General features: G+C 46.2%; 1 protein-coding gene across 2 annotated transcripts; it reads right to left on the minus strand.

Annotated features, from left to right (window-relative positions):
* Nucleotides 1–1,489: 1,489 nt before the first annotated feature.
* Nucleotides 1,490–25,309, minus strand: NTAQ1 (N-terminal glutamine amidase 1). 2 transcript variants are annotated; one of them, XM_050800301.1, is made up of 6 exons: nt 24,993–25,298; nt 16,130–16,229; nt 14,112–14,162; nt 7,213–7,361; nt 6,480–6,604; nt 1,490–2,204 (listed from the first exon to the last, which is right to left on the minus strand). In XM_050800301.1, exons 1-6 carry the CDS (start codon nt 25,073–25,075, stop codon nt 2,095–2,097), a joined length of 618 nt encoding a protein of 205 aa, XP_050656258.1. In that variant the 5' UTR covers nt 25,076–25,298; the 3' UTR covers nt 1,490–2,094. The 2 variants fall into 2 exon arrangements, with proteins under 2 accessions (XP_050656258.1, XP_050656259.1); XM_050800302.1 differs by lacking the exon at nt 1,490–2,204 and adding an exon at nt 5,290–5,389 and having other exon boundaries at nt 24,993–25,309.
* Between the last annotated feature and the right edge of the window lie 544 nt (nt 25,310–25,853).

Here is a 25,853-nt window from a genome sequence, read left to right on the forward strand (position 1 = left end):
CCAGCCTGGGTGACACAGCGAGACTCCATCTCAGACAAAAAAAAAAAAAAAGAAAACAGCTTTATTGAAGCTGTAGTGTTAAACTCTGTGACCGCTCCTGCAGAGCAGCTTTACCCTGTAGGCAGAGAGGAGCAGCTCAGGGCGGTTTGGCAGTCACATTTATATCTACTTTTAATAACATGCAAATTTGGCCAGGTGCGGTGGCTCATGCCTATAATCCCAGCACTTTGGGAGGCCGAGGCAGGCAGATCACCTGAGGTCAGGAGTTTGATACCAGCCTAGCTAGCATGGCAAAATCCCATCTCTATTAAAAATACAAAAATTAGGTGGGCATGGTGGTACATGCCTGTAATTCCAGCTACTTGGGAGGCTGAGGCATGAGAATCGCTTGAACCTGGGAGACAGAGGTTGCAGTGAGCCGAGATCATGCCATTGCACTCCAGCCTGGGCGATAGAGTGAGACTTTGTCTCAGAATAAATAAGTAAATAAAAATAATATGCAAATTAAAGGGCAGTTTATGCAGAAATTTCTAGGGAAGGGGCCCAGGCGTGGTGGCTCATGCCTGTAATCCCAGTACTTCGGGAGGTGAAGGCAGGCAGATAACCTGAGGTCAGGAGTTCAAGACCAGCCTGGCCAACATGGTGAAACCCCGTCTCTACTAAAATACAAAAATTAGCTGGGCATGGTGGTGCACACCTGTAATCCCAGCTGCTCAGGAGGCTGAGGCACGAGAATCACTTGAAACTGGGAGGCGGAGGTTACAGTGAGCCAAGATCGTGCCACTGCACTCCAGCCTGGGTGACAGAGCAAGACTCTGTCTCTAAATAAATAAATAAATGGTTACAGTTGTACCCTCCATAGCATAAGGCAGAGGAATCGCATTAAATCTCAGTTTCTCTTTTTTCTTTTTTCCTGAGATGGAGTCTTGCTCTGTCACCCAGGCTGGAGTGCAGTAACATGATCTCAGCTCACTGCAACTTCCACCTCCCAGGTTCAAGCAATTCTGCCTCAGTCTCCCAAGTAGCTGGGATTATAGGCGCCCACCACCACACCCAGCTAATTTTTGTATTTTTAGTACAGCCAAGGTTTCACCATGTTGGCCAAGCTGGTCTCAAACTCCTGACCTCATGATCCGCCTGCCTCGGTCTCCCAAAGTACTGAGATTACACGCATGAGCCACCATGCCCAGCTGACAGTTTCTTAATAAGTAGAAAGCTCATCTAAGAACAAAAGGTCAGATATCCTTGCTATAAGAAGTTGTTCATTTTTAAAGCAGAATCATGAAAACATGAGAGCTGATACTATATGTCAGTGTAATGCCAAATATCTTTCATTTGGAATGATACGATTAAAGCCACATGATCAAGATGTCTTCCAGAAGGCACATGTAATAAATATATTTTAAAGCCCTGGTTCTCATCTACAATTGAGGCATATTTAGGTATTTCAGATCATCAAGGGTGACACAAAAATCTTCAAAACAAAACAAATGTTAAATCAATTTTATTTAAAGCCATAAATAAATAAACCAAGTAACACTCAAATCTGAGAGGGCTGCAAACTTTTTAACAATACCATAGTCCAAAAAGACTAATACTTATTGCTGATTCAGCTCACAATATTACCCCTTTCCAAACAACAGCACATTGAAATGTTCAAGAAAACATTTTATGGGCACCTTTTATGGGCATTTGAGATTCACAGAGCAATGGGCCATGGCCCTGCCCTCAAGGAGCTTACAGTGTAGCTGGAAAGACACAAAACATCCAGAACAGACATGAGGGGCTGGCTCTACCTCCACACCTCTATCTGAACAAAAACGATTACTGGCTTAAGTCCTCGTGTTTTAACAAATGAGCCACAGGAATATCTTAGCAAGTACACACTATATCAAGTTTCAATTTGACATGTCAAAACAAAAGTTTTTATGTTGTTCATTTATATTTGTATTCACTCAGATTTCCACTCAATCAAATTAAAAGAGAAAGACATAATTCCAAGCCAACTGTACCATAATGTTTGCTGTCCTCGATGAAGGGATAGCTTGTTCATGTCCTAGAATTTCTCCACAGTTCCACATCTTGAGGCCAAGTTTAACCGTTTTTACTGCCAAACCGATGTGTAAATTCGGATAGTGTGTAGACAGCGCCCCATCCTACCTCGGGATCCATACTGATGAAATCGTTCAGGTTCATTTTGGAATCTAAAAAAAAATATGAAAAAAAAATGTCCACTGAAAACACAATTTTGGTTTAACAGCAATAAAACAACGCAGAAGACCAAAAGTAGGTAAAATTAGTCAAATGGATAAGGGCTCAATGTCACCTCTGTGGTTTTCTTGCCTGGAATGTATAACTTCAATCCAATCATGACAAAACAAACACACCCAAACTGAGGGAAACAGAATGTCAGTGAAGAGGGGACGACACAGAGAGTCAGAGCTCCAGAGATCAGCAGAGGGGACCCCCTGGGTCTTTGGCTTCTCTTTGGTACTGATCTTCTCTTCTATGGAACGAAACTTCATGAGGCCAGGGAAAGCAGCACCAGGAAGGAGTGGGTCTAATAATCCCCAGAACTTCCACAGGGCTAGAAATAATTCATGTCACCACCAGCCAGAGTGGAGAGAACTCTTAAGATGCGGCATTCAGTGGCATCCTCAAAAGGGTCATGTCAGAGTAGGGGGGCTAAATTAGCCCTCGATGAAAGGCTGCTCTGAGCCGAGCACGGTGGCACGGTGGCTCACACCTGTAATCCCAGCACTTTGGGAGGCCGAGGTGGGCAGATCACTTGAGGTCAGAAGTTAGAGAACAGCCTGGTCAACATGGTGAAACCCCATTCTCTACTAAAAATACAAAAATTAGCTGGGTATGGTGGCACGCCTCTCTAATCCCAGCTACTTGGGAGGCTGAGACAGAATTGCTTGTACCTGGGAGTTGGAGGGTGTAATGAGCCAAGATCATGCCACTTCACTCCAGCCTGGGCAACAAAGCAAGGCTTTGTCTCAAAAAAAAAAAAGAAAGAAAGAAAGCCTACTGTGAACCTTTACTCAAAAAGATTAAAAGCAGCCAGGCTTGGTGGCTCACACTTATAATCTCAGCACTATGGGAAGATGAGAAAGGTGGATCACTTGAGGTCACGAGTTCAAGACCAGCCTGGCCAACGTGGTGAAATCCCATCTCTACTAACAGTACAAAATTTAGCCAGGTGTAGTAGTGGGTGCCTCTAATCTGAGCTACTTGGGAGGCTGAGGCAGGAGAATTGCTTGAACCCAGGAGGGAGAGGTTGTAGTGAGCCAAGATCGCGCCACTGCACTCCAGCCTGGGCAACAGAGCGAGACTCTGTCTCGAAAAAAAAAAAAAGGAGTTAATCCTGGCCAGCGTGGTGGCTCATGCCTGTAATCTCAGTATTTTGGGAGGCCAAGCTAGGAGCAATATACTGAGACCCTATCTTGATTAAAAAAAAAAAAAAGAGTCAATTCCATAACTAAATCCAACATACCTAATAATGCATGTATCTAAAACATGCATTAATTTAATGTCAGTTTTCTTTTTTTTTTTGAGACAGAGTCTCCCTCTGTCACCCAGGCTAGAGTGCAGTGGTGCCATCTCGGCTCATTGCAACCTCCACCTCCCAGATTCAAGCGATTATCCTGCCTCAGCCTCCTGCGTAGCTGGAATTACAGGTGTGCACCACCACGCCTGGCTAATTTTTAGTTAGTTAATATGGGCTGGACACAGTGGCTCACCCCTATAATCCCAGCACTTTGGGAGGCCAAGGCGGAAGGATCACCTGAGGCCAGGAGTTCAAGACCAGCCTGGCTCACATGGCAAAACCTCATGTCTACTAAAAACATAAAAACTAGCCAGATGAGGCTGGGCGGGGTGGCTCATGCCTGTAATCCCAACAGTTTGGGAGGCCGAGGCGGGCGGATCACAAGGTCAGGAGATGGAGACCATCCTGGCTAACATGGTGAAACCACGTCTCTACTAAAAATGCAACCAAAAAAAAATTAGCTGGGCGTGGTGGCGGGCGCCTATAGTCCCAGCTACTCAGGAGCCTGAGGCAGGAGAATGGCATGAACCCGGGAGGTGGAGCTTGCAGTGAGCAGAGATCACACCACTGCACTCTGTTGCCTGGGCGACAGAGTGAGACTCCGGCTCAAAAAAATAAATAAATAAATAAATAAATAAAACTAGCCAGGTGTGATGGTGCATGCCTGTAATCCCAGCTAATCCGGAGGCTGAGGCATGAAAATTGCTTGAACTCAGGAGGTGGAGGTTGCAGTGAGCTGGGATCATGCCACTGCACTCCAGCCTGGGTGACTGAGTCAAGGGAGGGAGGCAGGGAGGGAGGGGAGGGAGGGAGGGAAGAAGGAAGGAAGAAAATTGGGCTGGCAGTGCTCACCTCAGCAGCCCATATAGTAATTGGGCCGGCAAAAGCCCAGCACAAAATAGCATCCAATGAGTAGTAGTCATCAAAACCAAAGGAATTGCCCCAGTCGGACCAGGGCTGACAAGGGGTTCACTAAATGCCTGCTATGCACTAGGCTCTGTCTTAGGTGCTCACATCTCGAGGGGAAACAGGTGCTAAAGGCACACTGTGCCCAGACAGGCCCTGTAGAGCAGGTTGCCAGAGATGCTAAGGTAGACCCCTCAAGCCCTCTCCTTACCAGGAGCTTCCCCAGTTCTCACACTGAGGCCAGGAAGCAGCTCTGTACACCAATAAGCAATTCCAATATAAATTTTTTTAATTATGAGAGCTTTTCATAGGGAGCCTCAAACATCAGAGTTTGAACCCTCTCTTAGTTCCCTCAAATATGCCAAATGTATTTTTTAGTTTCTTCCTTGTTAAAGTATTTTTTTCTTTTTCTTTTCTTTTTTTTAGACGGAATCTCACTCTTGTCACTCAGGCTGGAGTGCAGCGGTACAATCTTGGTTCACTGCAACCTCCGCCTCCTGGTTCAAGTGATTCTCCTGTCTCAGTCTCCCAAGGAGCTGGGACTACAGGCACAAACCACCACGCCCAGCTAGTGGAGACGGGGTTTCACCACATTGGTCAGGCTGGTCTCGAATTCCTGACCTCAGGTGATCCACCCACCTCAGCCTCCCAAAGTGCTGGGATTACAGGCATGAGCCACCACGCTCAGACCCTTGTTGAAGTACTAACACTACTGCCCTACTTTTCTGACATGCTGCAGAGCTCACAGAGCACTTTTACACAGACTGTATTTTCTAGGTGTTGGGATGATCTCACCCCTAAGTGGGACTGTTGAGAATTACTTACAAACATAAATAATGCTTCAAACTCATATGAATGCCAAACAATAGTAATAGGGTGAAGGAACCTTTATCTTCTTAAATGTCAGAAAATTATCAACTGGACTGATACCTAAAAGCACATAAATGAGACAAATGGTACAATAAAACCTGCTAGCGCTCACCTCCCTCTAATGCAGATTTTATTATATAGCCAAAGTGACATTTCACACATCATAAGGATGCAATGGGGATTTCTTTCACCATAGCACAAAACCCTACCATGGCAAGGCGCTACTAGTCCCGCTGTTACATGACACAAGCATGCGAGTCTCCTGATGTTCAGTGTCCCCGCAGTAGCTACATCCAATAATCCAGCAGTTTGCAGGTGCTATGCTTCTGATCCTTAACACCCTTTGTCTCCCACAAGTTCTCATGCCTTCCAGTCCTATTCCCTGTGCCTTGATTTCTGAATCTAACACGCACACAGAAGTAGTATTTCCTATGACCTCCTTATTTATGGAGTTTTTTTTCTTTTCTTTTTTTTTTTTTTTTTTGAGACGGAGACTCACTCTGTCGCCCAGGCTGGAGTGCAGTGGCCCAATCTCAGCTTACTGCAAGCTCCGCCTCCCGGGTTCACACTATTCTCCTGCCTCAGCCTCCCGAGTAGCTGGGACTACAGGCGCCCACCACCTCGCCCAGCTAATTTTTGTATTTTCAGTAAAGACAGGGTTTCACCATGTTAGCCAGGATGGTCTCGATCTCCTGACCTCGTATCCGCCTGCCTTGGCCTCCCAAAGTGCTGAGATTCATGCATGGAGTTTTATTCAAAGAATGACTTGGCCGGGCGCGGTGGCTCAAGCCTGTAATCCCAGCACTTTGGGAGGCCGAGACGGGCGGATCACGAGGTCAGGAGATCGAGACCATCCTGGCTAACACAATGAAACCCCGTCTCCACTAAAAATACAAAAAAATTAGCCGGGCGTGGTGGCGGCGCCTGTAGTCCCAGCTACTCGGGAGGCTGAGGCAGGAGAATGGCGGGAACCCGGGAGGCAGAGCTTGCAGTGAGCCGAGATCGCGCCACTGCACTCCAGCCTGGGCGACAGAGCGAGACTCCGCCTCAAAAAAAAAAAAGAATGACCTGACTTTTGTCCTCTGTTAAAGAAAAATGCTGATGTGTACATGATCAATCAGAATCCCTTTGAGAAGGCATCCTGGCTCACCTCCAGTCTCAATGCAGGGATACGGCGGCGGAGGCTCTCTCCAATTCCCACTCGAGTCTTTCATGTGAGATCGGTCAGAAGCAAAGTTCTTCAAATATGAATCTGCACGGATCACTCTAAATTTCCTGCAGACAAATCAATATACACTCACATTAGGGAGGTGTCATGTTTGAAATTCCAACCAAATTTTTATATGGACTCATTTCCTATGACATGTACAAAACTACTCATGCATTTCTGTATGGTTAGTAACACAGGCAACTTTACTATCTATTAGAGAAGCATAGGAAATGATCAACTAAAACCCGAAACAGAAAGACAAAGGCACAAAAACATGTCTGGTTGCCTTGATTTACTCAATTTGTGTATCAAGGGCAACGGGCATGATTTTCTGATGCTGCCTTCACAGCCCTCTCAATGGTGACACCAGGTATCCCCACAAACCCCCAAACAAAAAGAGTATAAGAAAAATCCCCAACCTGCTTGAAATTAAATGTGTGGGATCTCAACACACAAAATTTTAAAAGAATGCCAACCTTTTATATGATAGATAACTTTTAAAGTTTTAAAACATTTTCAATCTCCTGTGTTGCAAATACATCATTCTTAAACATCAACTCAATGGTGATGCCAGACGAGATCTTTACAAAACAACTGTCAAAAAAAAGAACCTCTGGGGAATCGTCAAAGTCTTACTTCAGAAAATAAGTAAATCCATGCTGAATGTCCTCACCTCCTAAACTGTGGGTGAATGTCATCATCAGACTTAAAGGCATCTTCTACATAAGTGTCAAAGGGGCAGGGAAATGGCAAGACAGTATCGAGATCATAAATGAAGCTCTGTCCTCCACTTGAAACATGAAGCAAAACAACATGGTAATCCTAGAAGTAAAAGTTGCTAAAGTTAACCAAGTTACTTCATAATGATGAAATCCCAGTATTCAGGCACACACATTATCACTAAAAAGGATATAAGACTGCTACAGCCCTCCTTATAATAGCAAAATAAAATAAAGCAAACACAACACCCTGAAAACATTAAATGTCCACAGATAGGGAAATGGTTAAATAAATAATGGAAATGTTCATAGTCATTAAATGCACATCCTCTGAACATCCTCTGAACCTGCAATTTTACCTCTAGGAAACTTTTTTGTTTGAGATGGAGTCTTACTCTATCACCCAGGCTGGAGTACAATGGCATGATCTCAGCTCACTGCAACCTCCACCTGCCAGGTTCAAGCAATTCTCCAGCCTCAGCCTCCTGAGTAGCTGGGATTATAAGTGAGCACCACCATACTCAGATAATTTTTTGTATTTTTAGTAGAGACGGGGTTTCATCATGCTGGCCAGGCTGGTCTTGAAACCCTGACCTCAGGTGATCCACCTGCCTCAGCCTCCAAAAGTGCTGGGATTACAGGCATGAGCCACTGCACCCAGCTCCACCTATTTTTTTTTTTTACTGAGACAGAGTCTTGCTCTATCACCCAGGCTGGAGTGCAGTGGCATGATCTCAGCTCACTGCAACCACCACCTCCTGGGTTCAAGCGATTCTCCTGCCTCAGCCACCTGAGTAGCTGGGACTACAGATGCCCGCCACCACGCCCATCTAATTTTTGTATTTTTAGTAGAGATGGTGATTCACCACGTTGGCCAGGCTGGTCTCCAACTTCTGGCCTCAAGTGATCCCCCCCCTCAGCCTCCCAAAGTGCTGGAATTACAGGTGTGAGCCACTGTGCCGGCCCCACCTGCTATTTGTTAAAAGCTACCTGCATATAAAGACACATGTGCGCATTCAGAAGTACATTTGCATGCATGCGAATGCAGAAGAAAACGTCTGCAAGGATGTCCTCCAAACTAATAACAAAGCAGGCTTGTGGGGGTCAGCCTGGAGAGGAGGAGGATTTTAATTTCTAGTTTGGAACCACTTTTGCAATTAAAAGAAAGGAAAAACTATTTTTTAAAAAAAGAAGTTAGCCAAGCCTTCATCTGTAGCCACTAAAGGAGAAAGAAAAAGACAGCTTTTCCCACACAGCTCTGTCACGGCGTGGATGTTAATTCTCACCCTCACTCTCAGACTCAAGGTACTGCCCAACGCCTGCGATGAGCTGAAAGGGATTTCAGGGAGGTGATCAAGGGACATGAGCAATGTGGTGCTCTGAGTTCTTCCAAAGAAAAATGCTCTCATAGAGAACAGCACTGTGAAATCAACGCAACCTAGCAACATTAGTAATACCATCTTATATTTCCACAGTATTTCAGAGTTTAAAAGGCACTTTCTTTCTCAAATATCATTCTATTTGAGCCTTGTATAAATCCTATGAGGTCGGCCGGGCGCGGTGGTCAAGGTAACAATACTTTGGGAGGCCGAGACGGGCGGATCACAGGTCAGGAGATGACCATCCTGCTGTGAAACCCCGTCCTTTAAAAAATACCGAGGTGGCGGGCGCCTGTAGTCCCAGCTTTCGGGAGGCTGAGGCAGGAGAATGGCGCAAACCCGGGAGGCAGAGCTTGCAGTGAGCTGAGATCCGGCCACTGCACTCCAGCCTGGGCGACAGAGCCAGACTCTGTCTCAAAAAAATAAATAAATAAATAAATAAATAAATAAAAAATCCTATGTAGATTAAAAAACAATACTTAATAAATAAATAAAAAATCCTATGAGGTAGGAACAATACTTAAGACTAGGGATGTTGTGCCTTTAAAAGCCTGAGTGCTGCCTTTGGCTCTAAGTCTATCTTAGCAAAACAGAAAGAGATTAAAAAATGAATGCCTATTCTCTGGACTTCCCCAGATGTATCCTACCCTCCATGCCCCCAAACAGTCCACCATTGCCTCCCACTGGGCCTGCTCATGTCATTCCCCTCCATCTGCAGCAACCTTCTCTACCTCTTCCCACCACACAAGCTCCAGCTAAAGGTTTTCTTCCCATGAATCAATGTTTTATCTTCTCCCACCCCCTGCCAGAATCGCTGCCTCACTCAAATTCTGTTTCTCTCTTAACACCTTCTAATTCATATTACAGGTGTGTTTTGTTGTTGTTGTTTTGAGACAGAGTCTCTCTCTGTCACCCAGGCTGGAGTACAGTGGCACGATCCCGGCTCACTGCAACCTCCGCCTCCGGGGTTCGAGCGATTTTCCCACTTCAGCCTCCCAAGTAGCTGGGATTATAGGCACGTCACCAAGCCCACCTAATTTTTGTATTTTTAGTAGAGATGGGGTTTCACCATGTTGACCAGGCTGGTCTCAAACTCCTGGCCTCAAGTGATCTGCCTGTCTCTGCCTCCAAAAGTGCTGGGATTATGGGTGTGAGCCACTGTGCCCATATCAGTTTTTTTGAACCGCACCCTCTCTATTCTATGTGAAAGACTATGCTGCTGAACTGCAGATGCAAAGATGAAAAAAATAAGTTCTCACCCTCAAGAAGTTCCCAGAGAAGTGAGTGGGAACCAGGTAAACTGCTGCAGGACATTGTAGAGAATAGAGAACATCAGAGGTGGAGAACAACGCAGGCAGGAGCAGGTAAGCGCCTGGTTCCAATCTCAGCCCCTCCCCTCAGCAGCCTCAGTCTCCTCTTTTATAAAATGGAGATAACCAGAGTGACTAACTCAAGGGTGTCCAATCTTTTGGCTTCCCTGGGCCACATTGGAAGAACTGTCTTGGGCCACACATAAAATACGCTAATGATAGCTGATAAGCTAAAAAAAAAAAAAAAAAAAAAAAAAAAAAAAAAAAAAAATCACAAAAAAATTTCATACTGTTTTAAGAAAGTTTACACATTTGTGTTGGGCTGCATTTAAAGCTGTCTTGGGCCACACGCAGCCTCCAGGCTGCAGGTTAGACAAGCTTGGTCTACCTCACAGTGCTCCTAGAAGCCTTAGTGTGTAAATGGTCAACCCTTTTAAAAGACAACCAAAGGCTGAGCATGGTGGCTCACGCCTATAATCCCAGCACTTTGGGAGGCCAAGGCAGGTGGATCACATGAGGTCAGGAGTTCGAGACCAGCCTGGCCAACATGGTGAAACCCCGTCTCTACTAAAAATACAAAAATGAGCCGGGCGTGGTGGTGTGCACCTGTAGCCCCAGCTACTCGGGAGGCTGAGGCACAAGAATCGCTTGAACCCAGGAGACGGAGGTTGCACTGAGCTGAGATCATGCCACTGCACTCCACCCTGGGCAACAGAGCAAGACTCTGTCTCAAAAACAAATAAATAAATAAAAATACAAAATTAAAGCCAACCAAGAAAGGAAGAAGACAGGAGCCCAATGGCCAAGGAGAGTTTCACAGAGGAAAGGACCCCATTGCGGAATCTTGCCTGATGGGGACAGCTTTCCAGAAAGAACGTACAACTTGTGAAAAGGCATAAACAGTGACTATTTACAACTTTCTGGTAAGCTCAGGTCCACATTCCTATACACTAGGCAGCTAAGGGACTGCAAAGGAAAAGCAGTGGCCCAAAATTGCCTTCACGGCACAGATGAGGAGCCAAGGAATGCAGGCTTGAGCAGCAGCCTCACTCTCTGAGTTGGTTCAGTGTCTGCCCAGCGGCCAGGAAAAGACTGACTGTGCTAGAAGCAGGGATGTCACCTACAGATGCCACCATCTGCTCCATGTCATCTGGTCTAAGATAGAAGCACCATAGGCATATTTTCTTTTAACTTTTTGTTTTGAAATTGTTATAGGAGGACGGGCGCAGTGGCTCATGCCTGTAATCCCAGCACTTTGGGAGGCCGAGGTGGGCAGATCACTTGAGGTCAGGAGTTCGAGACCAGCCTGGCCAACATGGCGAAACTCCATCTCTACTAAAAATAAAAAAGTTAGCCAGGTATGGTGGCACATGCCTGTAATTCCAGTGACTCGGGAGGCTGAGGCAGGGGAATTGCTTAAATCTTGGGGGGCAGAGGTTGCAGTGAGCCGAGATCACACCACTGCACTCCAGCCTGGGTGACAGAGACTCCACCTCAAAAAAATAAATACATAAATAAAATTTTAAAAAAGAAAGTAATTATAGGAACGATTTTTTTTGAGATGAAGTCTCACTGTATCACCCAGGATGGAGTGCAGTGGTGCAATCTCAGCCCACTGTAACCTCTGCCTCCCAGGTTCAAGCAATTCTCCTGCCTCGGGCACCCAAGTAGCTGGCACTACAAGCACCCGCCACCACACGTGGCTGATTTTTGTATTTTTAATAGAGACGGGGTTTCACCATGTTGATCAGGCTGGTCTCGAACTTCTGACCTCAGTTGATCTGCCTGTCTCTGCCTCCCAAAGTGCTGGGATTATAGGTGTAAGCCACCACGCCTGACCTGAAATTATTATAGGAATGATTTTAAATGGCTAAGGTGGTAGATATATTTGTGATGTCATAGACTTTTATCCATTTAGCATAGGAAGGGACTTTGGCAATATTTAGTCTGGGTACACATTAGAATTATCCAGAGACTGTGTTAACAATGTAGTTTTCTGATTTAGTAAATCTAGAAAGGGGTTCACGATTTAGTGTTCTTGAACTGTACTCACTACTACTCACTGGTGTCTCTACTCACTCAGCGAGGCCTACCCATGCCCTACAACAGGACAACAGCGAAACAAAGAAAAACCTGCCAGAGGGTGTGGGGAGACTTCTCGCAACAGGATTCCCTACCTTGAGCTGCTATGAGATGTGTAAGGCGGACATGGCTACAGGTCCTTCCCCTCCAAGTTTCCCTAGGATGGGGAGTGAGACCACCACTCAAAATCAGCTAAGCTGTTCAGCAACAAGGATGACTTCTCGTGCACTCAGACCGTCTGTAACAGGGGTTTGGTACCACTGCTAATAGTAACTGCCAACACTTCCTGAGTACCAGTAGCAGACACCAGGAAGATGCTTCCTGTGCATTATCTCATTTAAGCCTCACGACCCCACTGACCAGGGGCAGACATTGAAGAGAGAGGGTAAATAACCTATCCGGATCCCACAGTTGACCAATGAGAGGCCTTGGACTTAAACTCAGTATGCCTGACTCCGGAGCCCATGCTCCTAACCCCAGAGCTGAGGGGCTTGGGCTTTCATGCAAGAGCAGCTTTCACGAAAGATCACCTGCAGGCACCGGAACTGAGAACGTCAGCTCTGTGAGGCCAGGGGTTTTCATCTGTTTTTAGCCCGGCATATAAAACACACTCAATATATACATGTTAAATAAATGAGTGAAGCCAATCAAATGATACATAATTTTAAATAAATACCCAGAAACTAGGAGATCGTTACATTTCATCAGTGTTGTTTTACTTTTGCTTTGTTTTCATGTTTATTAGCATAAAAACTCCATTTTTTTTTCTTTTCTTAGAGATGGAGTTTCATTCTTTTTGCCCAGGCTGGAGAGCAATGGCACGACGTTGGCTCACTGCAACCTCTGACTCCCAGGTTCAAGCGATTCTCCTGCCTCAGCCTCCCAAGTAGCTGGGATTACAGGCACACGCCATCACACCCAGCTAATTTTTGTATTTTTAGTAGAGACGGGGTTTTACCATGTTAATCAGGCTGGTCTCGAACTCCTGACCTCAGGTGATCCACCCACCTCGGCCTCCCAAAGTTCTGGGATTATAGGCATGAGCCACCATGCCCAACCCTGGCCTCCATTCTTTAGGGGAACGGGTTAAGGTGACATGTAGATGTGTACTAAAAAGGACCCAGGTCTGAGACCCAGTTCTGCCACTGACCATGAGACTCTGAGCTACTCACTTTGCTCTTCTGTGTTTATTTCTTCCCTGAAAAATAAAGGGGCGGGAGTAGATCTGTATTTTTCAAATGCCAGTCATGTTCACCTGGGAGTTCATCAAGAACACGAACTCCTGAACTCCTCTCTAGATTTACTAAATCAGAAAACTACATTATTTATTTATTTATTGAGACAGGGTCTCTCTCAGTCACCCAAGCTGGAGTGCAGTGGCGCAATCTCAGCTCACTGCAGCCTCCACCTCCTGGGTTCAAGCAATTCTCCTGCCTCAACCTGCCAAGTAGCTGGGACTACAGGTGCGTACCACCACGCTCAGCTAATCTTTGTATTTTTTTTAGTAGAGACGGAGCTTTGCCATGTTGGCCAGACTGGTCTCGAACTCCTGGCCTCAAGTGATCCACCTGCCTCAGCCTCTCAAAGTGCTGGGATTACAGGGTGTGAACCACTGCGCCCAGCCTAATATTTGTATTTTTATTAGAGATGGGGTTTCGCCATGTTGGCCAGGCTGGTCTTGAACTCCTGGCCTCAAGTCTGCCTTGGCCTCCCAAACTGCTGAGATTACAGGCATGAGCCACCGCGCCCAGCCAAAAACTACATTTTTAACAGTCTCCAGATAATTCTAATGTGTAGCCAAAGTTCCTTCCTGTGCTAAATGGTAAGAGTCTAGGAGATCACAAATATATCCACCATTTAAAATCATTCCTATAACAATTTCAAAACAAAAAGTTAAAAGAATATATGCCTATAGTGTTTCTACCTTAGACCAAATAACATCTATTCTCAAAAGGTCAATTTATTAATAATTATCACAGCCTTTATCTACTGCTTAGGTCACTTATGCTTTACCAAAACATACAGAACACTAAGGGGTTACAAGTCACAATGCATCAATACTCTCTGTATTAACTGTCTTACCCAGATCACAGGTCCATCTCCAGGTCTCGCCTGTTGTTTCCAGATAGGTATCTACAAAACACAATGCATTTCATAAGCCATGCCTTCAGTTAAACCACTACTAAATTATTTTCCCTTTTTTTTTTTTTTGAGACGGGATTTTTTTTTTTTTTTTTTTTTTTTTTTGGAGACAGAGTCTTGCTCTGTCGCCCAGGCTGGAGTACAGTGGCACAATCTGGGCTCACTGCAACCTTTGCCTCCTGGGTTCAAGCGATTCTCCTGCCTCAGTTTCCCAAATAACTGGGATTACAGGTGTGTACCACCACAGCCAGCTAATTTTTTATATATTTTTTTGATAGACACAGGGTTTCACCACGTTGGCCAGGCTGGTCTCGAACTCCTGATCTCAAGTGATCTGCCCGCCTCGGCCTCCCAAAGTGCTGGGATTACAGGCGTGAGCCACCGCGCCCGGCCAAGACGGGATCTTGCGCTGCTGCCCCGGCTGGAGTGCAATGGCTATTCACAGATGCCATCATAGTACACTGCAGCCTTGAACTCTTGGCTTCAAGTGATCTGCCCACCTCAGCCGCCTCACAAGTAGCTGGGACTACAGGCACATGTCACTGTACCTGGCTACTACTAAATTCTTTAAAGCAATGCATACATGAGAAATAAAATATTTTTAAGCATGCAAAAATCAAGGTGAAGGAATGAGTGAAGAGGAAGAAATCTAAATCCTTCTAAGTATCCCCAAGAATGAAAGCTCTCAAGAGCACAAGTTATTGTATGATGGTCTTCGGAGAGTGAAAAGGGATCTGAACTAGGAATCAGAAGTCCTTGCAGGTATCAAGTCTTGCTTTCCCATTTAATTATTCATAGGGCCACCCTAAGTCTTAATTTTCTCATCTATAAAATGAAGCAAGTTGTCCAAACCTTGCCTGCCTTCACAGGGCTTCCATTGGGATCAAATGAGATGATGCCTGCAAACGTGTTTTACAAAATACGAAGGGCTTCCTTTTTCTAATTCCTCATATAAGTTGACTGTAGTTCTATTTAAACTCCAGAGACAAATCCTTATTTTAAAACTGAGAGTATGCATATCTAAGCAATTTTTTAAAAGTCTACATCTTCCATCTTGAATTTAAAAAAAGAAAAAAAAAAATGGCCAGGCACAGTGGCTCACGCCTGTAATCCCAGCACTTTGGGAGGCCAAGGCAGGCAGGTCACCTGAGGTCAGGAGTCGGAGACCAGACTGGCCAACGTGGAGAAAGCCTGTCTCTACTGAAAATACAAAATTAGCCGGGCATGGTGGTGGGCACCTGTAGTCCCAGCTACTCGGGAGCCTGAGGCACAAGAATCCCTTGAACCTGGTAGACAGAGGTTGCAGTGAGCCGAGATCGTGCCATTGTGCTGTAGCCTGGGCGATAGAGCGAGACTCCGTATCAAAAAAGAAAATAAAAGACAAACAACAACAACAAAAAAAAACCAGGTCTACATTAATGCCTAAAGAAAAGGGACTTAATCTGTGTAGACCATCACAAATTTCCTTACCTAAAATAAGGGACTAAGCTGGGCATGGTGGCTCACGCCTGTACTCCCAGCACTTTGTGGGAACAAGGCGGAAGGATCACTTGAGGCCAGGAGTTCGAGAACAGCCTGGCCAACATAGCAAAACCCCAGCTCTACTAAAAAATACAAAAATTAGCCTGGCGTGGTGGCACATGCCTGTAAGTCCCAGCTACTCGGGAAGCTGAGGAAGGAGATGAACCCGGGAGGTGGAGGTTGCAGTAAGCCAAGAATTGCACCATTGCACTCCAGCCTGGGCAACAGAAGGGACTCAACTCATCTAACTCAATCATGCCTTGTAAGGAAAAAAATCTCATTCAAAAGAAAACTTTTAAATGTTGCTGTATTTTATAAAGCACACTTCAGAAGAGTACTACACCCATGCTATATTTTGCTTCTTTTTTTTTAATTTAATTTAGCTTCTAATGTCATGTTAAATCTCGTTTTCTTCCTGCACTCACTCACCAACTTACCATCTTCCTCTCATTAGATATGAAGACAGCATAACATTCTTGCAAAGGATACTGGTCATGGTTTTTGATGTATTCACAGAGCTTCCAAATATTTTCTTCACTGAAATAAAATAATTGTTTAATCAAGATTAGAGAACATCTATGTGTCTTTTAAATTTGAACAAAATACTGATGATGGCATCAAAAAGTTGGAAAAGACCTTAAACACCATGCCATCCAACAACTAGCTAACGTTTGAATCTCCTCTAAAACATCCCAACAAGCTGGTATTCAACCTATACTGTGTGTAAACCCCTCTCCACATAGAGGTGATTACCTTCCCCAGCAGTGCTTGTACATGGAGGCATTTTATAACTGATAAAATGTCAATATTCTATGAGTTTTGGGCCCAGCAACTTGAGATACAGCTGAAATTCTAACTCAGTCACTTACAAGGTAAGAACCTTTGATGGAGGCCGGGCAGGGTGGCTCGGGCCGGTAATCCCAGCACTTTGGGAGGCCAAGGCGGGCGGATCACGAGGTCAGGAGTTCGAGACCAGCCTGGCCAAGAGACCAGCCTGACCAATATGGTGAAACCCCGTCTCTACTAAAAATACTAAAATTAGCCAGGTGTGGTGGTGGGTGCCTATAATCCCAGCTACTTGGGAGGCTGAGGCAGAAGAATTGCTTGAACCTGGGAGGCAGAAGTTGCAGTGAGCCAAGATTGCCTCAGCCTCCTGAGTAACTGGGATTATAGGTGCATGCTCCTATGCCTGGCTAATTTTGTGTTTTTATTTTTATGCGTTTTTTTTAGATGAAGTCTCACTGTGTCACCCAGGCTGGAGTGCAGTGGTGCGATCTCAGCTCACTGCAACCTCTGCCTCCCGGGCTCAAGCGATTCTCATGCCTCAACCTCCCAAGTAGCTGGGATTACAGGCTTGTGCCACCATGCCTAGCTAATTTTTGTATTTCTAATAAAGACAGGGGTTCCTCATGTTGGCCAGGCTGGTCTTGAACTCCCAACCTCAGGTGACCAGAGGTCTTAAACTCCTGACCTCAGGTGATCTGCCTGCCTCGGCCTCCCAAAGTGCCTGGATTACAGGCGTGAACCATCTTGCCTGGCCCCTTTGTATTAACTCTAAGCCCACCCTTACAGGGGAATGAACAAAGAGAAACTACAACCTATACCTCTTCCCATATCCCTCCAAATTAATGACTCCCTCTTCTTTTCTGCATGCATCTTTTATGGCCTTCTATGATGCCTGCCATTTATGGATTTGTATGTCTCTGCTCATGGTCTATAAGCTCTAATTTATCATCATATCCTCCAAGCACTTAGCACAGTATTTTGTACATTATAGGCTCTTGAAGATATTTGCGGTAAACTCCCCAAAAACTTCTATAAGCTAGACAGATAAGTGTCTTCTTCAAACCTGGCCTTAGAACATTTAGAATAAGGAAATTTTATCTACTATATATATGCCATATGTGATGCTGAAACAGTCAGTAATTTTTTTTTTTTTTTTTTAAAGGTTGTCTCGCTCTGTCACCCAGGCTGGAGTGCAGTGACACAATCTCGACTCACTATAACCTCCACCTCCTGGGTTCAAGTGATTCTCCTGCCTCAGCCTCCCAAGCAGCTGGGATTACAGGCGTCCACCACCACGCCTGGCTAATTTTTGTATTTTTAATAGAGACAGCGTTTCACCATGTTGGTCAGACTGGTCTCAAACTCCTGACCTCAGGTGATCCACACGCCTCAGCCTCCCAAAGTGCTGGGATTACGGGGGTGAGCCACCATGCCCGGCCCAATCAGTAAATTTTTATTAATCTATAGTACATATCATATGAAATAGTCAGTATCAGTAGCAATCTCCCTCTCTCCAACTTTTCTTTTTTTTTTTTTTTAACCACAACCATCACTTTTCCCTTGTGGTTTCCTATTTATTTTAGAGAAAAAGAAAACCATGGGAGAAAAATATGTCCAACTGCCATGTTTTAAGCCTAGTCTTATGGAGCATTGAGACAGGTAAGGCAAAGACTGATGAACTGAAAGAGTGTCTACTTCCATAAGATGGTGACCATCCTCAGGGCTGTTTATGCCTTGCTTCATTTTTAGGTAGCATGGCATGGATGAAATTAGGCTTTGGGCCGGGAGTGAGGGCTCACACCTGTAATCCCAGCATTTTGGGAGGCCGAGGCAGGTGGATCACCTGAGGTCAAGAGTTCAAGACCAGCCACGGCCAACATGTGATGGCCAACATGTGAAACCCCATCTCTACTACAAATACAAAATTTAGCCAGAAGTGGTGGCGTGCATCTGTAGTCCCAGCTACTTGGGAGGCTGAGGCAGGAGAATCGTTTGAACCCAGGAGATGGAGGTTGCAGTGAGCCGAGATTGTGTCACTGCACCGCACTCCAGCCTGGGCGACAGAGCAAGACTCCATCCGCCACTCCACCCCCAACCCCAATTAAAAAAAAAAAAAGAAACTAGGCTTTGACAGACTGAGCCACATTCTGTGAACACTAGAAGGCTATAGTAACCAAAACAGCATGGTACTGGTACAAAAACAGACACATAGACCAATGGAACCGGTTAGAGAACCCAGAAATAAAGCTGCATATTGACATTTCCAGCCATCTGATCTTCAACAAAGTCCAATAACAAGCAATGGGGAAAGGATTTCCTATTTAATAAGTGATGCTGGGATAGCTGGCTAACCATATGCAGAAGATCAAAACTTGACCCCTTCCTTTCACCATATACAAAACTCAACTCAAGATGGACTAAAGACTCAAATGTAATACCTACAACTATAAAACCCTAGAAGAAAACCTAGGAAATACAACTCCAGACATAGACCCTGACAAAGATTTTATGATGAAGACTCCAAAAGCAATTGCAACAAAAACAAAAATTGACAAGTCAGACCTAATTAAACTAAAGAGCTCTGCACATGAAAAAAAAAAACCTATCAATGGAGTAAACAGACAACCTACAGCCAGGCGCTATGAGGCTTGCGCTTGTAATCCCAGCACCTTGGGAAGCCCAGGCAGGAAGACCACTTGAGCCCAAGAGTTCAAGATGAGCCCGGGCAACACAGCGAGACCCTGTCTCTACAAAAAGGAAAAAAAGGCCGGGCGCGGTGGCTCAAGCCTGTAATCCCAACACTTTGGGAGGCCGAGACGGGCGGATCACGAGGTCAGGAGATCGAGACCATCCTGGCTAACACGGTGAAACCCCGTCTCTACTAAAAAATACAAAAAACTAGCCGGGCGAAGTGGCGGGTGCCTGTGGTCCCAGCTACTCGGGAGGCTGAGGCAGGAGAATGGCATAAACCCGGGAGGTGGAGCTTGCAGTGAGCTGAGATCCAGCCACTGCACTCCAGCCTGGGCGACAGAGCCAGACTCAGTCTCAAAAAAAAAAAAAAAAAAAAAAAAAAAGGAAAAAAAATGGTGGCACACATCTCTAGTTTCAGTTACTTGGGAGGCTGACATGAGAGGATTACTTGAGCCTGGGAGGTCAAGTCTGCAGTGAGCTGTAATTGTGCCACTGCGCTCCAGCCTGGGTGACAGAGTGAGACCCTGTCTCAAAAAAACAAAAACAAAAAACAGACTACCTACAGAATGCAAGAAAATATTTGCAAACTATGCTCTGATAAAGTCTAATATCCAGAATCTATAAGGAACTTAAATAAATCCCATTAAAAAATAGGCCAAGGACATGAACAGAAACTTCTCAAAAGCAGACAGACAGGCACAGTGGCTCACGCCTATAATCTCAGTACTTCGGGAGGCCAAGGTGTGCGGATCACTTGAGGTCAAGAGTTCAAGACCAGCCTGGCCAACATGGTGAAATACCATCTCTATTAAAAATACAAAACTTAGCTGGGCATGGTGGTGCACGCCTGTAATCCCAGCTACTCTGGAGGCTCAGCCGGGAGAATCATTTGAACCCAGGAGGCAGAGGCTGCAGTGAGCCGAGATTGAGCCACCGCACCCCAGCCTGGGCAACAGAGTGAGACTCCATCTCAAAAAAAAAAAAAAAGGAAAAAGAGACATGCACACAGCCAACAAGTATATGAAGAAATGCTCAACAGCACTAGTCATTAGAGAAATGCAAATCAAAACCACAATGAAATACCATCTCACTCCAGTCAGAATGGCTATTATTAAAGTCAGGCCAGGTGCAGTAGCTCACATCTGTAATCCCAACAGTTCGGGAGGCCAAGGCAGGAAGATTGCTTGAGCCCAAGAGTTCAAGACCAGCCTGGGCAACATGGCACAACCCCACTCTACAAAAAACATAAAAATTAGCTGGGCATGGTGGTGCACACCTGTAGCCCCAGTCACTCGGGAGACTGAAGTGGGAGGATTGACACCAGGTCAAGGTTGCAGTGGGCCATGATGGCACCTCTGCACTCCGGCCTGGGAGACAGAGTGAGATTCTGTGTCAAAAAAAAAAAATGAATAAATAGGCCGGGCACGGTAGCTCACGCCTGTAATCCCAGCACTTTGGGAAGCCGAGCAGGCAGACCACGAGGTCAAGAGACCGAGATCATCTTGGCCAATGTGGTGAAATCCCGTCTCTACTAAAAATACAAAAATTTGCTGGGTGTGGTGGTGCGGGCCTGTAATCCCAGGTACTCAGGAGGCTGAGGCAGAACCGCTTGAACCCTGGAGGCGGAGGTTGCAGTGAGCTGAGATTGCACCACTGCACTCTAGCCTGACTACAGAGTGAGAATCTGTCTCAAAAAAAAAAAAAAAGAATAAATAAAAATAAACAAAAATAATTTAAGAAGTCAAAAAAGCGGTGTGCACACCTGTACTCCCAGCTACTCAGGAGGCTGAGGTGAGAGGATCACTTAAGCCCAGGAAGGTGAAGCTGCAGTGAGCCATGATCATGCCACTGCACTGCAAGCCTAGGTGACAAAGTGAGATCCTGTCTTTAAAAAAAAAAAAAAGGCAAAAAATAACAGATGCTGGCAAGGTGGTGGAGGAAAGGAGATGCTTATACACTCCTGGTGGGAATGTAAATTAGTTCAGCCACTGTGGAAAGCAGTTTGGAAATTTAGCAAAGAACTCGAAACAGAACAACCATGTGACCTAGCAATCCCACTACTGGGTATATACCCAAAGGAATATAAATCCTTCTACCATAAAGACACATGCACACATATGTTCATCACAGCACTATTCATGATAGCAAAGATATAGAATTAACCTAAGTACCTATCAATAGTGAACTGGATCAAGAAAATGTGGTATATATCATCCACCGTGGAATACTACACAGCAATGACAAAGAACCAAAACCATGTCATTTGCAGCAACATGGATGGAGCTGGAGACCAATATCCCAAGTGAATTAACGCAGGAACAGAAAAGCAAACACCGAATGTTCTTGCTTATAAGTGGGAGCTAAACCTTGAGTACACATGGACACAAAGAAGGAAACAGTAGACATGGGGCCTACTTGAGGGTACAGGGTGACAGGAGGGTAAGGATCAAAAACTATCTAACTAGTAGTATGCTCACTATCTGGGTGACAAAATAATTTGTACACCAAACCCCCAAGACATACACTTCACCCGTGTAACAAACCTGCACATGTAACCCCAAATCTAAAATAAAAGTTGGAAGGGGAAAAAAAAGATTTTTATTACATCAAAACTCAAACAAAATATGTGATTGGATAATATCTGAAATGTTCTTTAGACTCTAAACAAAAGCATAAATGAGTCAAAAAAAAAAAAAAAAAGAGCGAGCTGTGGATCATTACATCAAAACTCAAACAAAATGTGATTAGATAGTATCTGAAATGTTCCTTAGACTCTAAACAAAAGCATAAATGACTCAAAAAGAAAAAAGAAAAAAGAGCTGTGGATCATTACATCAAAATCCAAACAAAATATGTGATTGGATAATATCTGAAATGTTCTTTAGACTCTAAACAAAGCATAAGTGACTCAAAAAAGGGAGGGAGGGAGGAAGGAAGGGCGGGTGGGCGGGCGGGCTGTGGATTTGCCCCAAGCTGTCAGCTGATCATCTTGGTAGCAGAAAGGTTGGGATGTTGCAGGGGTTCCCAGAGATGAGCTGAGGTCACAGATGCATGCAGATGGCGGGGATCCCTGGCACAAAGCAGGCACTCCACAATTGTTTGAAAAACACAAAACAAGTCAGAATCAGAAATGCTCTGCCGACGACACAGTCCCAAACAAATACCAACTGCCACTATTATCATTAAGCAGGGTCTTGAAGCATAAGTAACATCTGGAAGCTAACATGACAGAAGCTAACAGAAGTAGACAGGAGGCACTCATTTCAAGTTTAAAAACCTGCAGGATGGCCAGGCATGGTGACTCATGCCTGTAATCCCAGAACTTTGGGAGGCCGAGGCGGGTGGATCACCTGAGGTCAGGAGTTTGAGACCAGCCCGGCCACTGTGGTGAAACCTCATCTCTACTAAAAATACAAAAATGAGCCGGGCATGGTGGTGGGTGCCTGTAGTCCCAGCTACTCGGGAGGCTGAGGCAGGAGAATGGCTTGAGCCTGGGAGGCAGAGGTTGCAGTGAGCCGAGATGGCACCACTGCACTCCAGCCTGGGTGATAGACTGAGACTCCGTCTCAAAAATAAAAAAACCCCACAAAGCTGCAGGAGCCAAAGTAGTGCAGTGCCCCCACCTGACATGTTCAGACAGGGTAGAGCACTGTTTCTCAGCAAAAGGCAATTTTGCCCCCCAAGCCCTACAGGACACTTAGCAATGTCTGGAGACATTTTTGGTTGTCACAACTAGAGCTAGGGTGCTAACAGCATCTAGTGGGTAGAGGCCAGGGATGCTGCTACATGTCCTGCAATACACAGGACAGTCCCCATAGCAAAGAATTATCATGCTCAAAATGTCACTCGAACCTAGGCGGAGAAATCCTGCGGTAGAGTGGTCAACTCTTACCATTCTTCTACAAGACTGCTCTAACTCTGATACTCCAATTGTACCAGTCTCCTCACTGTTTCTATCATACAGCACAATTCCTTCTCAGAGCCTTTGTACCTGCTGTTCTCCCTGCTTAAATGACCATCCTCCAATAGATGCAAAGCTCTCACTCTCTTTTTTCAGATCTCTGTTCAAATATCACCTTATCAACAATGTCTTCTCAAAATATCCTAATAGAAAATAAGCCACCATCCTTTATCTTATTTTTCTCACAGCACTTAACACAACCCAAACATGGTTTACTTGTTTTTGTCTGCCTTTTTTTTTGAGATGGAATCTCACTCTGTTTCCCAGGCTGGAGTGCAGTGGCATCGGCTCACAGGAATCTCCTCCTCCCGGGTTCAAGCGATTCTCCTGCCTCAGCTTCCCGAGTAGCTGGGATTACAGGCGTGTGCCACCACACCTGGCTAATTTTTGTATTTTTAGTAGAGGCAGCCTTTCTGCATGTTGGCCAGCCTGGTCTCAAACTCCTGGCCTCAAGTGATCCGCCCACCTCAGCCTCCCAAAGTGCTGGAATTACAGGCGTGAGCCATCGCACCGGACCTTATCTGCTTTTCTCTCATCAAAATACAAGAACCAAGGGATCCATGAGTGAATTTGTCGATCTTGTTCACTGCTGTATCTCCAGTGCCCAGAAGTGGGCCACATACTCCAAGTGCCTAATACACATTTATTGAATGAATGAATAAAACAATGGACATTAGGGAGGAGAACTAACGGGATTTAGAAGAGGCAGGACAGAAAAAGAGTGCAGCAGTTAAGATGCATGAACTTCAAAATCACGAAGATGTTCCAGTTTCAGCACCACCACTTGCTAGATGTGTGATTTGGGGGCACACAACAGCCTCTCTGTGGCTCACTCTTTTTATTAGTAAAATGAGGATAACGATAGTAAAAGAAGCTACTCATAGACATCGATGGAAGCACCTGCCACTGAGCCTGACATGCAATCAGGGCCGAACAAATGCTCGGTGGCATTGATTTAGTGACAAGCAGAAGGGGGAAGGGTAGTTTTAGATAGCACTGAGGGTTCCTGTGCAAGGACTAGAAGCTGGGGAAGAAACCATTACTCAGGAAAGAGTAGGCATGGGAATGAAAAAGGACCAAGGCAGGGGCGGTGCTTCAGCTGCAGAGGTGGCCTAGGACAGGGGTGCAGAGCATGGACTCCGGGGCCAGACTCTGCCTGTAAATCCCCACTCCTTCATTCACAAGTGATGTGGCCCTGCGCAAATTACTTGCAGCCCTCTGTGCTTCAGTGCTCTCATCTTTAAACTGGGGATAACAATACCTACCTCTTAGGGTTATTGTGATACTCAGTGATTTAGTTTACCTAAACCACCCAGAACAACGCGTGGCATATAGCAAGTGCTGTGTGAATGTAACCATTATTATAATGACAACATGGTTAAGATCATGGTTTCTGGTGCCAGAGAGCCCGAACTGGATTCCTGGCTGCTATTAGCTGGGTGACCTTGGGAAGTTATCCCAAACTCTCTGTGCTTCCATTCTCTTCCAAAATTAAAATGACCTTCGCCTCAGTCTGAAACCCCACATGCTTCAGCAGAGTAACTTCCAAAGGTTTTCAGAGCTCCACCCTTCCTAGCCCCGAAGCAGAGATCTGCTGAGCAAATCCAACCGACAAGCGCCAGGCACAGGTAATGCACTATCGACCCTAGGATTCCGGACGAATTCCCAACCCCATCCAACAGCCCACGCTCTACTCAAGAGACAAGAGCTGCCATTCCCGCTCCCTACTCCCGCAGAACTGTAGAACCCGCCGGTAGAGGCCGGGAGCGCCCCCGAGCAGGGGCCGGGAAGAGGCGGGGCCTGGTTGCAACTCGCGGCCCGGGAGCCTGGGAGACCCAGAGGCTGCGCCCGCGCCCCCTCACCAGTAGCAGCTGCTGTAGACACAGGCGTCCCGCGGGGGACTGGCCGGCTGGTAGTGGACGGCAGTGGGGCCATTACCCTCCATGGCCAGCTAGCTCGGCCAGCGCCGACGCCGGAGGAAGACCGACTGGACCACACGTAGGAAAGGGCGGGCGTGTAGCGGCCCGCGCGGGCTCAGGGCGGGGTGGGAGGAGCCCGGGGCGGCCGGGACAGTTTCCGGGCGGTGGGGCCAGGAGCGCGGTGGGCGGGGCTAGCAGCACGAGTTCTCAGCGCGGGAAGCCCGGGACGAAATGGGCAGAGCTCGGGCAAGCGGCGCCAGTTCCTGGGAAGGTGGAGCCCAAGCGAAGTGGGCGGGTCCGGGGTGGGGTGAGCGGCGAGAGCTCCCGGTGGGCGGAGCCCGGGACGAGGAGGACTGCGTGCTTCCGGGTAGGCGGAGCCCGGCTGGTGGGTGGAGCCCGGGGTGGGGCAGGACTGGAGGCTTGGGCTCTCGTGGGCGGAGTCAGGGGCGGGGCCCCGGTGAGGTTTGGGAGAAGAGGGGTCTTTGGCGGCGGCTTAGGGTGGAGCTAGGTTTGGGCTTGGAGTTAGGCCCTGAATAGCGCTTCGCTGTGAATCTCCCGGGGAGGCTCTTCCAACCTGGGGCTGAGCTTCTGCGCTGTGGAGAAGCCAGGTGAGACACTGAAATAACAGAGGTTTGGGTGTGAAAATCCACACTTCAGCACTCAGCCTGGAGTCCGCGGGAGCCCAGAGAAGAGGAGGGGAGTGGAGGTTAATTCCAATATGACCGCATCGAGGACGCTTTCCGAAAGGGATAGCACCCCAAATCTCACTCTATTGTAACTTAATCTTTTAAATTGGAAGACCTA

The sequence above is a fragment of the Macaca thibetana genome, chromosome 8 (assembly GCF_024542745.1).
Source record: "Macaca thibetana thibetana isolate TM-01 chromosome 8, ASM2454274v1, whole genome shotgun sequence".
Classification (NCBI taxonomy): Eukaryota; Metazoa; Chordata; class Mammalia; order Primates; family Cercopithecidae; genus Macaca; species Macaca thibetana.